Below are 11,765 nucleotides of genomic sequence, written 5' to 3'. Positions count from 1 at the left end.
AAAATATTTTCAAATTGAGATTAATTAGAATTTGGGGATATTATGACTACGTGGCTATAAAGAAAAAATAATTTTTAAAAAATAGAAAAATCACATCACCCTTGTAATTCACCCTTTAAAACCAGACAAAGACAACACTTACTGTTTATGACGTTATTACGATATAGAAAACCTAAGACTAGCCTCATATCAAAATATCAATGCAATAATGATAAATTACCCAGTCCAATACAAAATAAGACAAAGGCATATATAGTATTAGGGACTGTGTAACATTCCAATTCATTCATTTAATAACACAATTTCTTACATCACTAGTTCAATGTTGTATTTGCTTCAAGATCCTACTTATATGAACAAAATTAATTTAATCTATAAATATTGATACAACATTTGATTTTGGTATTGCAACAATAGGAATCCCAATTGGACCCTCATTGTGGTAAAAGATGGATGTGATAATTCCAGCCGACGATATCTCAAATCAATCACATTGATCAGCAAGTCGATTCATTGCATGAGTGATGGAATTGATTTTGATATGGATACATTAAGCTAATGACATCTAGACGGAAAGCCTAGTTAGACTATGAGAATTTCAATGACTTCGGAAACGGTCAATAGAGTAAAGAGATTTCCTGCCTGTTGTTGAGATAGAGCCACTTCTGATTCTTTTCACCTGTATCATTGCTATCATGCTCTGATTTCTATTTTTGATGGAATTAAATTGTCTGGTGACAAATCTCCACTTTAAGAGATGAAGAGGGGTCAGGTTTTAAGTCTTTTAAAAGTATGTGTTTTTTTTATAAATGTTTACATGGACTGGCCCCCCCTCCCTTAGGGGAATTCATCCACAAAAAACACACTGGACGCTGCACTAGGTCAGAAAACAGAGGAGACTGTGAGGTCCACCGTAGACGGACCACTTTTGGACAAAATGTCCTTTCCATTAAAAGCAGCTCATTGTGGAATAGCCTCCCAACTGAGATATGGGATTGTCTCACTCTCAAGTTTGAAAGGTCAACTCAAAGAATGGTTGAGAAACAAACAGACGTGCAATCATGTCAACCTATCCTAAGGGAGTCCATGTACGTAGACACGTTAGTTTTGCTGCTATAGGCTTAGACTGTCGGGGGACACCTTATTTCTTCCTTCTGTCTGTCTGTACCTGTGTACTCTCATGTTCCGAATAGCCCAGCTTCCCACAAATTTCTTTTTGGTGTCTATCTACGCCGGGATCCTGAGTCGTGGCAGATCCTGTTGATGCGGTCCTGTGTCCTGGATCCTGCATCCTGAGTCCTGGATCCTGAGTCCTGGATCCTGAGTCCTGGATCCTTAGTCCTGAGTCCTGGATCCTCCATCCTGAGTCCTGGATCCTGAGTCCTGGATCCTTAGTCCTGGATCCTTAGTCCTGAGTCCTGGATCCTCTATCATGAGTTCTGGATTTGAGTCCTGGACTTCGAGTTGTGGCTGAACCTGTCACTGTGGTCCTGCCTGACTCTCATCATACTACTTCCCTGAGGCTCCCACAGGATTGTTGACATCCTCGTGGATTCATCTTCTTATTATAGACACATGCATTTCCAAACATTTGGACTACCTATGTTGTAAATGTATTATGTTTTCGATTTACACACGGCATCTATTGCACGTCTGTCCGTCCTGGGAGAGGGATCCCTCCTCTGTTGCTCTCCCTGAGATTTCTCCCATTTTCCCCGTTAAACTGTGGGGTTTTCTCTGGAAGTTTTTCCTTGTACGATGTAGGGGTCTAAGGACAGAGGGTGTCGTATTTTCATACTGATATTCTGTACAAACTGTGAAGTCCACTGAGACAAATGTAACATTTGTGATATTGGGCTATATAAATAAACATTGATTGATGAATCACCGCTAAATGCACTTTAGGGGTATGTCCTCTAGCACTTTAGGTAGCTCTTGTCTTCTCTTGCACTTTATATGTCGTTGCTGCTATATTGTATTACCATGTCATAAATACTTGTGTATACTGCTCTTGCTCTTTTGCACTTTTTGCATATCATGTATTTTGTTTTTGCTATGTTTGTAAAATGTAATGTTCTTAAATGTTTTATGTGAGGGACTGCGGATGGAAATTAGCTCAAAGCTAAATCTGGCACTGTTACGATTGATACATTTTAATTTTTTTAAGTGTTCATTACTGTGCATTGTCCCTGCCAAATAAACGATTAAAATAAATAAATAAAGGTGCTGTGACAGGGACATTTGCAGAATGCTAGCGTGGCCTAACTGGTGAAGAAAGGGCATCCAAATCAGTACAGCAGGCAAAATGCCACAACATGTTAGCATGCAGCGCAGCCTTGTAGCCTGTGGACAGTGGTGTGTGTACACACAAGGAGCGGGATCAAATCCAAGAAGCCCTGCTCACACCCGGAGGGCCTGAGTTGAACATGATCTGTAAACAATATTTGGATTCAAAGCGACACTGAAGAAAAATAAATGTCTTCGGGTCGTATTCAAACAGATATTGATACATGGAGAATGATGTAATGGTGCTCAGAGGTATACATAGGATTCTGTATCTGCTCTTTGAATTCTTATTTACATTTTTTCTTGAACACAACATAAAGTACATTTATAGATATGAAGTGCGCACACACACTGTTTTACATGCAAACAACTGAACCCTCGGGAAGTTTATCCCAGCTTTAATCCAACCAGTGAATCCATCAAATGCTCTGGTAGTAGGCAGCCAACAGCAGACTCGGGGGACTGGGGGGGCGGGGTTTATGGAATGTGGGAGCGGGGTAATCCACGCAGAACTCTCTCCCACCACCAGCACTAAACATTAAATATTCATTTCCACATAGGGAACTGTCTGTGCTGTACCCATACTATATGCAGGTAAAATTGATTAATGTGCTCTAATTGGTTTTAGAGATGAGGCTTCTTAATGGAGGACTGGAGGCCATGAACGAGCAGCTGTGGTTTTAATAGAATTCAGAATAGATGTCATAGAATACAGTGCTCTGAACACTTTTATGTCGTTTCTTTTAATAAGTTATATTATTAAACTTTGATTCACTGTATATATTGTAAAATACATGTTAAACAATTATCCTGTAAAACTACTTATGTGTATATGAATATGTTTGTTTTCAGTATCTTTTATTGGACAATCTACTTTAAATGATTATGTTATAACAGTTTTTCTTTATTTGTCTATCGTTTCATTGCCCATACTTACTTTACTACTAAGTTGTGTTTTTTTAATCAATATTTGTATTGTATTTTTGTCTTATCTTTTATTTAATAATTCTAAAATGGAGTCATGAAACCCAATTGCCTCCAGCATTAATAAAGTATCATAATTCTGATTTTGATTCTGAATTTCTTTTCGCAATTCAAATGAAAAGGCAACTGCTTTAAGGCAAGGCAAGGCAAGGCAATTTTATTTATATAGCACTTTTCAGCAGGTGGCATTTCAAAGTGCTTTACAGATTAAAAGCAAAAGACATTTAAGAACAAATACAGCATAAATAAATGTGGCTTTAGACAAATTATGAATAAAACAAGATCGGGACTTGTGATAATAAGCATCAGATTATCCAAACATAAAATAAAAGTGTGAGTGTGTGTATTTGTGTGTGTGTGTGTGTGTGTGTGTGTGTGTGTGTGTGTGTGTGTGTGTTTCAGAGGCAGAGCATGGTAATACCTTGACAGTGTATCAGGCTGGGTGTGAGATTGAGGTGTGGACTAGCTGCAGTCACCTACAGAAAGCGCTCACACCCATCATACAGGCGGGCGTCTTTAATAAACTACCTGCTGCAAGAGGAAGATATTTTTAGGCTGTCAGAAATGCTGTTTGACTTGTTCATTGAAGAACGTGTTCAGGGCTTCCTTTATCTCAAGACAGTTTGTAGAAAGAGATCTTTGGGCTCCACCTTGTGGCAACAATTTCAAACTATAGCACACTCTGAGGCTGTTTTGTCATTTTCAATCTGTGGTGTTAGCCTCTTCTCTGTTTAAATTGGTCTGAAATGTGTCTTAAATTGTATTGGCTTGATATATTTAAATAATTCAAAATGTAACCAGGAATTTAAAATAATTTTTCCAAGTATCAAAACAAAAGTCTCATACCATTATGTATATTTAAAGAGGTGTTGTAAGAGATGGCAAACAACACCACCCATCTCCGAAAATGCAATTTTAAAGAGTCACTTAGCAAGGCCTGAAAAACTGTTTTTTATGACCTCTAGTGGTGTAATCTGAGTTGTGCTTCCTGACATTGATATCAGTGTTGCGTTTGGTTACAGGTAGGTGTAAGAGAGCCCACTCGAACATTCACTGAGCTCACCAGCATCAGTGTGAATACACCATAATACTGCTTGTGTGTTAAGACAATACAAATAATTCATCAGAAATAGAAAGACATTTCTTATTTTGGGCTTTATTTTGTATAAAAGCTTTTGCATTATCCAGGAAGGTTGTGCTGGTCGCATAAACAAATTCAAAATGAAATTTGTGGTATGATATCAAATTAATGTTTTCTCACAAATTATATTTTGTAACGTTCCAGACTGAATGATAAAAAGGAAAACAAATCATCCAAGTGTGCTTAGAAAAGCCCGTTTAATATTTTTCATAAAAATAAACCATGTAAAGACAAGTCAACAAAAAAAGAAAACACTGAAGGAATGCATATTCCTGCCGTAAGGCCTCGATGATGAACAGATTTGTGGCAAATTCAGAATTAACTAGACATTTCAGTGAACATTTTTTATTCAAACAATGTAGAACTAAAGGTGAACAGAGGTGAACAGATAGAGGAATTCATTTAATTTATACATTTGAATTCTTTCCTAATGTAGTTCAATGCTGAATTCAAATTTAGACACAGCGCTGAGACGATCGACAACGTAAACACTTCAGAGTAAGAAAACAAAGCACTCATCTTCATTATGAGGTATCCATGGTAGGGGCTTCTGAAATGTAGACAGATACATTTTGATTATTCAATATGAACATTAGAAATTGGAATATTGTGCAGAAACATGTTTGCCCTTCTTTAATATTTGTTCATTTTAAATTAAATGATGGGAGAGCTTAGCCTACTGGTGAAATGCTAATCAGAGCTCAACTCTTTCATAAGTTAATTCTCCTTACATCACTATTCTCTGCTTTGCTCTGAAACAACTGGCCATCAGTACTATAGAGAGCAGTTTGAGTAATCCTGTATAATTGTAAATGTAGTATCTCATGTTTAGATGGGGAATATATGCATCAATAAAACAAGCATTGTTCATTAGATGGTCCGATATGATTGTGTCATGAATCGGTGACGTCAAGATGAGTCCAAATGCAATCTAAATAATAATGGTTCTCTGTTTAAAATAGGTCATTCACATGATTCAAATGGAAATATCTTTCTGTTTATTACTATGAAAAGTAATTCAATTGTAAATGTATGTATTCTTTAAGGGGTCCCTGTAACAAAAAGCCTGAAACCCCTGATTTAGAAAGAGAGGATGAACATCAAACTCACGTGTTTCATTGAAGAGGAAGGAATCCTGATACTCCTTCATGTACTGAGAGGATCTGGCCTCATCCAGGAACAGAGAGTAGACCCGTTTGATGTCCTCCACCTGGACTTCTGTCCCCTGAAGAAGCAAAAACAAAGAGGACATCAACACTAAGACTGCAGAAACTCATGACTAAACTGCCGTTATATAATCTATCCATGAGGAAGCAGTTTTTTCCCACTGTGTCACAGCTGCAGAAATATGCCCTGCTTCTTCAGACTGAGCTTACCTTGCGTTTGCGACACACCAGCCCAGCAGTGCTGATCAGCTGGATGGCGTAGCGCAGAGACGTCTCCATGCCGATGCGAGTCAGGACGGTGTGAGCCTCGTCGCTCAGCTCCACATCCTCCTCCTCACACCTGAAATTAAACCATACAAGTTTGTGTTAGATTTACAACGCTGAGAAGAAGTGAAGATAGTTTGCCGACAGCTGATGAACTCAGATTCTCACCGGATCTTGAGGATCTGCCTCGTCTCTTTTTCAGTATAAGGGGAGGTGGCGATGATGAGCAGGCGGTCCAGCAGGTCGATGGGGATGCCATGAGGGCTCTGGTAGTTGGTGCCACGGATGCTAAGAGCAATAACAGAGTGCATATTTAAATAATAAAAAATAAAAACATCATTTACAGAATCGTACTGTATTCAATTTAATTCTAAGCTACTAACGGTTTAGAAACACAATAGCCTGATACAAGATTTGTTAGAAATAAAAAAATCCCCCCAAAAATGATATCCCACATTTATAAACTTGAACAGTTTTAATTGCAACATTTTTTCTTTTTAAGTTGGTCTTTTAATATTTTTAAGCTTTATTAGAATAATGAAGTTTTTATTACTATTATTTTTCTTGTGCATATATGTTTACTAGGGGTGCACCGAATGGGAAATTCTTGGCCAAAACCGATACCGAAAATAGGAAACAGTTGGCCGAAAACCGAATGCCGAAAGGCCGAAAATGATTAATAGAAATATATATAATGTATACATTTTTTACCAATGTTGTTCAGCTTCCTGATTATGGAAAAAGACATGATTATGGCAAAACTTAACTTAAATAATAATCACTAGTATGGGTCCATAAAACATTTATTCAGCACTTTTGAATGCATACATTACATTAATTCCAAGTCAAGTCCATTTTCTTTTCTCTGTAGGATAACTACAACAAAGTGCATTCAGAACAAAGCCAAGGTGCTTTAAAACTGCATAAACATCTAGGCCAGTAGGCCTACAACAAAATAGTGTAAATAAAGACTGTAACAGCCAGGCTTCAACAACAACAAATGCACCTATAAGTGCATGCATACAAATGTGCAAAATGGATAAATCCACATGAATGTAACTATTTACAAATGAAATTACAATTGAATTTCAAGAATCTGTAAATAAGGCTGTCTGTCCTCATAAGCAAAGTAGTACACATTGTATAAAGATACATAAAGTGAAAACTGGATACAAAATCCACAATCAATTACAAATTAAATTACAATTTCAAGAATCTGCAAATAAGGTGGTCTGTCCTCATGAGCAATGTAAACAACATTGTATCATTTAGATACCGAAAGTACAATATATTGAACACTGTGCTGCTGTCATTTCCCCCTAATGATAACCTGAGATGGTGAATTATAACTCACAATGAAAATTGTTCAGGAAAGTGGGTATAGAGTAGACATGTAGAACTAGATAAGCTTATGATAAGCCAGCCTTGTCTACTTATTAAGGAAAAGTGGGAGGTTCTTTTTAATGAACAGTAGCTTCTCTGCTTTATCAGCCATAAGTCTGTTCCTCTTCTCATCAAGCACATGAGAGGCAGCGCTGAACAGTCTCTCGCTGTCAGTGCTTGTGATTTGATCTTACTCCGCATATTTGTCCAGGTGTTTTGATTTCAAGTGGTGGAGTAATCCCGAAGTGGTGAAAGTCTTTGCAGTTACACCCCCTCGAGAAATGTCAGCTGAACACGTTTTACAAATCGCAATCCGCGCCTCTTTCTCTGATATTTTTAAATATCTCCAAGCGGCAGACATGTTGGCTGTGAGCCAGCCGCGAGCATGGTCGCGCGCCGTGCTTGTCGCTGCGTTTTGATTACGTCATCACAACAACACGTTAGCTTACCAACGTAACCCTGTTCTCTGACATTCGGTGATATTTTTTCGGTGCTAAAACCCTTTCGGCCGAAAGCCGAAAGAGCCTTTTTAACCATTTTCGGCCGATAATTTTCGGCGGCCGAATATTCGGTGCATCCCTAATGTTTACTTTATTTTTTAGGGTTTTACATTGGTACATCGATTAACTTAGTCTTGTGTCATACCTTTTTTACCTCCTTTTGTCTCTTAACCTGTTCAAATCTTATATTTTGTTGCTATGCTGCATGTATCTGAAAAGGTCTTAACATCTGATCTGAGGGGAATTTCGTGCTGATAAAAAGTGCCATTTAAATAAAGCTTTATTGTAAAACTCGTGAAAAATACAACTTAATAATAAAATGCAAGAAAAATGTAGACGATGATTACCGAGTAATGCCTCTGTTGGTTGCCATAATGAGAACCGGGGACAGGTCACTCTCCAGGGCACGGTTCAGGAAGGAGAAGCACTCCATGTCCAGCATATGCACCTCATCGATAAATAACACCTGGAACCAGACACATGAACAATTAGTCAAGGACAATCACAGATAAAGCAGATATAAAAAACACAGAGTTGCACTTACCCCAGGGATGATCTCGGCCTTGCCCTCTTCCCTCCACTCACACACTTTGGCGTTAATCTGCTCGCGGACTTCAGCCTTGATCTCTCCGGTGTCTCCGGAGAAGAGCGCCAGGAAGCCCTGTGTGCGGCTGTTGATGACGTCGATCTCATGCAGGGACACCGTGTGGACCACCTCTTTCCTCTTCTGCAGCTCCCCCTCTGGACACTGAACAAACTGGGTCTACAGAACACAAATACAATGAATATGTATTCTGAAAAGCTGTCAAATTAAATCAATCACTAGGAATGTGGTGACATTACAAACCCAGGCTAATGCATTTTGAGAAACCACATGGCTAATGTCCAAAAAACATTGAAGGTGGAATTGTATTGATGCGACAGATAGAGGATACCTGAGCTCCCATGGCATCGTAGTCTCTGGCTCTGGTGAAGGAGCGGCCCAACTTGCTGATTTTTCCAGTGGCTTTGTCAATTGTAATAACGTCTCTGAGAAAAAAATAAAACAGAGAAAGACAGTTTAGATTACACATCTTATCCTGAGTGATCCTGAAGTGTGAAGAGATATAAACTCACCCTGCTTGAACCTTCTCTTTACTGAGACTGTCAATCATCTTGTTTCCCAAGTCGTATATTGTCTCCATCTCAGTAGTCTTTAGAGTCAGCTTGCCCACCTTGGCACCCTGGAAGAGAAAGTTTAATGTGTATAAGATTGTTTAAGGACAGAAGATGGTGTACCGTTTTCCTGTACAACTTTTAAAAAATGATTGCCTGCCTATTAGGCAATGAATATTTGAAATTAAAATCAACTAATATGTTTGACGCACTTGTAATTTCTCTCATGGCTTTTTTTTGAAACATTGTGCGTAAGTCAGTGGATGCTATATTTTTGAGTTGCATTTTGGGGGAATGCCATTAGTGATTATAAGTTCTCTCTGAAAAGCAGTGATGCAGTATATAGCAGCAAAAAACGGAAAGAGTAAAAGAGGAACAAAATGTTTCTTTAATGGGATGGATCAGGATGCATAAGGTTAGATGCATCCCAGACCAGGACGCAATAGGAAAATACGTCAACAACTGCTTTGAGGGATCCAATACATTTTCGTTGTCGTATTGATGTTATTACTATCTACTTATGATCCAATTGCCTAAGACGCATGTCAATAACAGGAGTAAACAGGTCCGTAATGTGTTCTGGCGTCAAAAGAACATTGCGAGTCGGGAGTGCACTTGAAGTTGTCACGTCAGCAGCCTACCGTTCCTGTGGCCGGTCGATCAATCTGGATCTCCACCACCTCTCCTTCAATGATCTCTGTCTCCTCTCTGTAGAAGAATCACACAATGAATACTGATTCATTTCAAACAATGAAAATGACATAATACCAATATTTTGTTTGATCACTCACTTGATCCTCACTCCGATGGCTTTTCTGAAAGCTTGGCTGAGTGACTCGGTCTTGCTCATCTCCAGGGAGAAGATCTCACTGCCGGCCATCGCTGTGAAGGGTGTATCAGGGCCAAGGGACTGGGCAATGCCTGCATACAAAATATAAAATAAATCGAGGCCAGGAAAATAAGATCATGCTTTAACAATAACTTCAGCCATTTACAACAACAATATGACTTCCACAGCGGGAGGATCAAATGAAGTTGTGTTTTTGAAAGCCTCCAACGTAACACTTACCCATAGCAATGGCAGTCTTTCCTGTGCCAGGTTGGCCAGCGATCAGAACTGCTCTGCCAGCTATGTGGCCATCTTTGATCATCTCCAGGACGACCCCCGCTGCCCGACGGGAGGCCAGCTGGCCCACCAGCCCCTGAGACACCTGCAGGTGAACATGAACATATGAAGGTTGAAGTCACACAAATATTAATGCACATCTAAATATATTTCCGTTTTTTTTTTACAATATAGCTGTATCTTTCACATTTTTGGGATCCAAGTACTTCTAGTCTACAAAGTTATTCTCTAAATACAACAGTACACATCTGTTTAGGTTTGTAATGCCAACTGAAGAAGAAGACTGAACGCTACCTGTCTTGGCTCCAAAGCATCATCCAAACCAAGGCCACGGATGTGAGAGTGTGCTCCTTAACACAAAATAAGATAGAAATTTACACATGAATATTAAGCAGATTTGGAAGAGGGATTTGCTGTTTGGTAAGACTTCAATCAACGTTGACCTGATCATAATATGCACAAGCAATCATTAATGTGTCTCCATTGAAGCTAAACAGTCAGGGTTTCAGTGTGAAGGTGGATGCTTACCGATTCTCTCGATCCGTGTGATGTCACGGACCTCTGGGACCTTTGTAGTCGCCATCTGAATTTGATTATAAGCAGACAGAAAAATATCTTTAATAAAAACACAATAACTAGTTTCAGAATAAAATAATTCTTCCCGCTCAACTATTATTTTTATTAGTAGGAAAATACCGTTATATGAAGTTTAGGAGGTACACTCTAATAACAACACAGTCACAAAGAAATAGTCAAAATCACTTTGTGACTGTGTAGTGTGTATATTGGTGAGCTAAAGAGGAAGATAGGAATAATCGATCTTCCTCATGAGCAGAGAGAAATACCATGGATGCTGGGCTGAAAGAAGCTCACAAAACTTCAAGAGGTGTGCGAGCTGCCATACGAAAAGAAACAACGGTATTGAGCACTGTAGAATCTAAGAGTTTTTTATTTCTGGCCAATTAATTAACAATTAAATACCATACATATTTCAATTATCTAATCCATATCTCGAATGTATATTGTCCAACGCTCTTAACAATGAGCCCGGTGTGAGTTGTTCAGTACTCCTGTCCTAGATTTTTTGAATACATAGAAGAAGCATCAGGTTTCACATAAAGACTCAGCACTAATATCTGAGCTGGAAAATAACGATGTACCTACCTACTGAGTATGTCTTGTCAGGTCGGTTGTCATAGCGACAGTTGTAACGCATGCCACAACACAAACGTGTATGAGAGCGTTAGCCATGTCGCTTTGGCTTTTAATTTGTCATGTTTGTCGTTTTGCCAAAACACACATCTCAGTCATCAGCAACATGAGATTGTTTAGATGATATGCAGAAGCCACAAATGTTACCTACTATCTTCTCCTCAGCGAGAACGAAGCAAAGTATTTAACGCTAGCTAATGTTATGTTAGCAAACTAGCTAGCTCCATGAAACGATTTTCTGTCTTCAGCAACTCACGTTACCTTACAAAGATTTGTTTAGAAGGCGAATAGCAAGGGATTGTATCATAGTAAGAGTTCTACAGTATTATGATTTGAAAAGTTAATAATAATGTATTACAATTATGTTATGATTGTAACTCACCTGTGCAGCCACACTTGCGAAAATGTGAGAATGCGGCGCTTCTTTCCAATGGTACGCAGGGTAAGTCTGTCCGACAAGAAACAACCCTTTCTTTTTCTATGTACGTTTTGAGATTGACTGCCCTCTACAGACAGGGTGGCCTAATGATTTGATCCAAAAATGAAAT

The 11,765-nt window shown here is 38.8% G+C and overlaps 1 protein-coding gene across 1 annotated transcript; it reads right to left on the bottom strand.

The window, feature by feature from the left end:
- Positions 1-4,583: 4,583 nt before the first annotated feature.
- Positions 4,584-11,678, bottom strand: ruvbl2 (RuvB-like AAA ATPase 2). Its single transcript, XM_079648243.1, has 14 exons — positions 11,600-11,678; positions 10,534-10,588; positions 10,300-10,355; positions 9,949-10,090; positions 9,671-9,800; positions 9,521-9,587; positions 8,841-8,947; positions 8,660-8,753; positions 8,269-8,487; positions 8,072-8,190; positions 6,010-6,129; positions 5,788-5,917; positions 5,522-5,636; positions 4,584-4,961 (listed from the first exon to the last, which is right to left on the bottom strand). The coding sequence occupies exons 2-14, from the start codon at positions 10,586-10,588 to the stop codon at positions 4,936-4,938; spliced, it is 1,380 nt and encodes a 459-aa protein (XP_079504369.1). The 5' UTR covers positions 11,600-11,678; the 3' UTR covers positions 4,584-4,935.
- Positions 11,679-11,765: the final 87 nt, after the last annotated feature.

The sequence above is a fragment of the Notothenia rossii genome (assembly GCF_949606895.1).
Source record: "Notothenia rossii genome assembly, chromosome: 9".
Lineage (NCBI taxonomy): Eukaryota > Metazoa > Chordata > Actinopteri > Perciformes > Nototheniidae > Notothenia > Notothenia rossii.
Note: the sequence above shows the minus strand (reverse complement) of the source record. Positions and strands in the feature narration are given on the sequence as shown.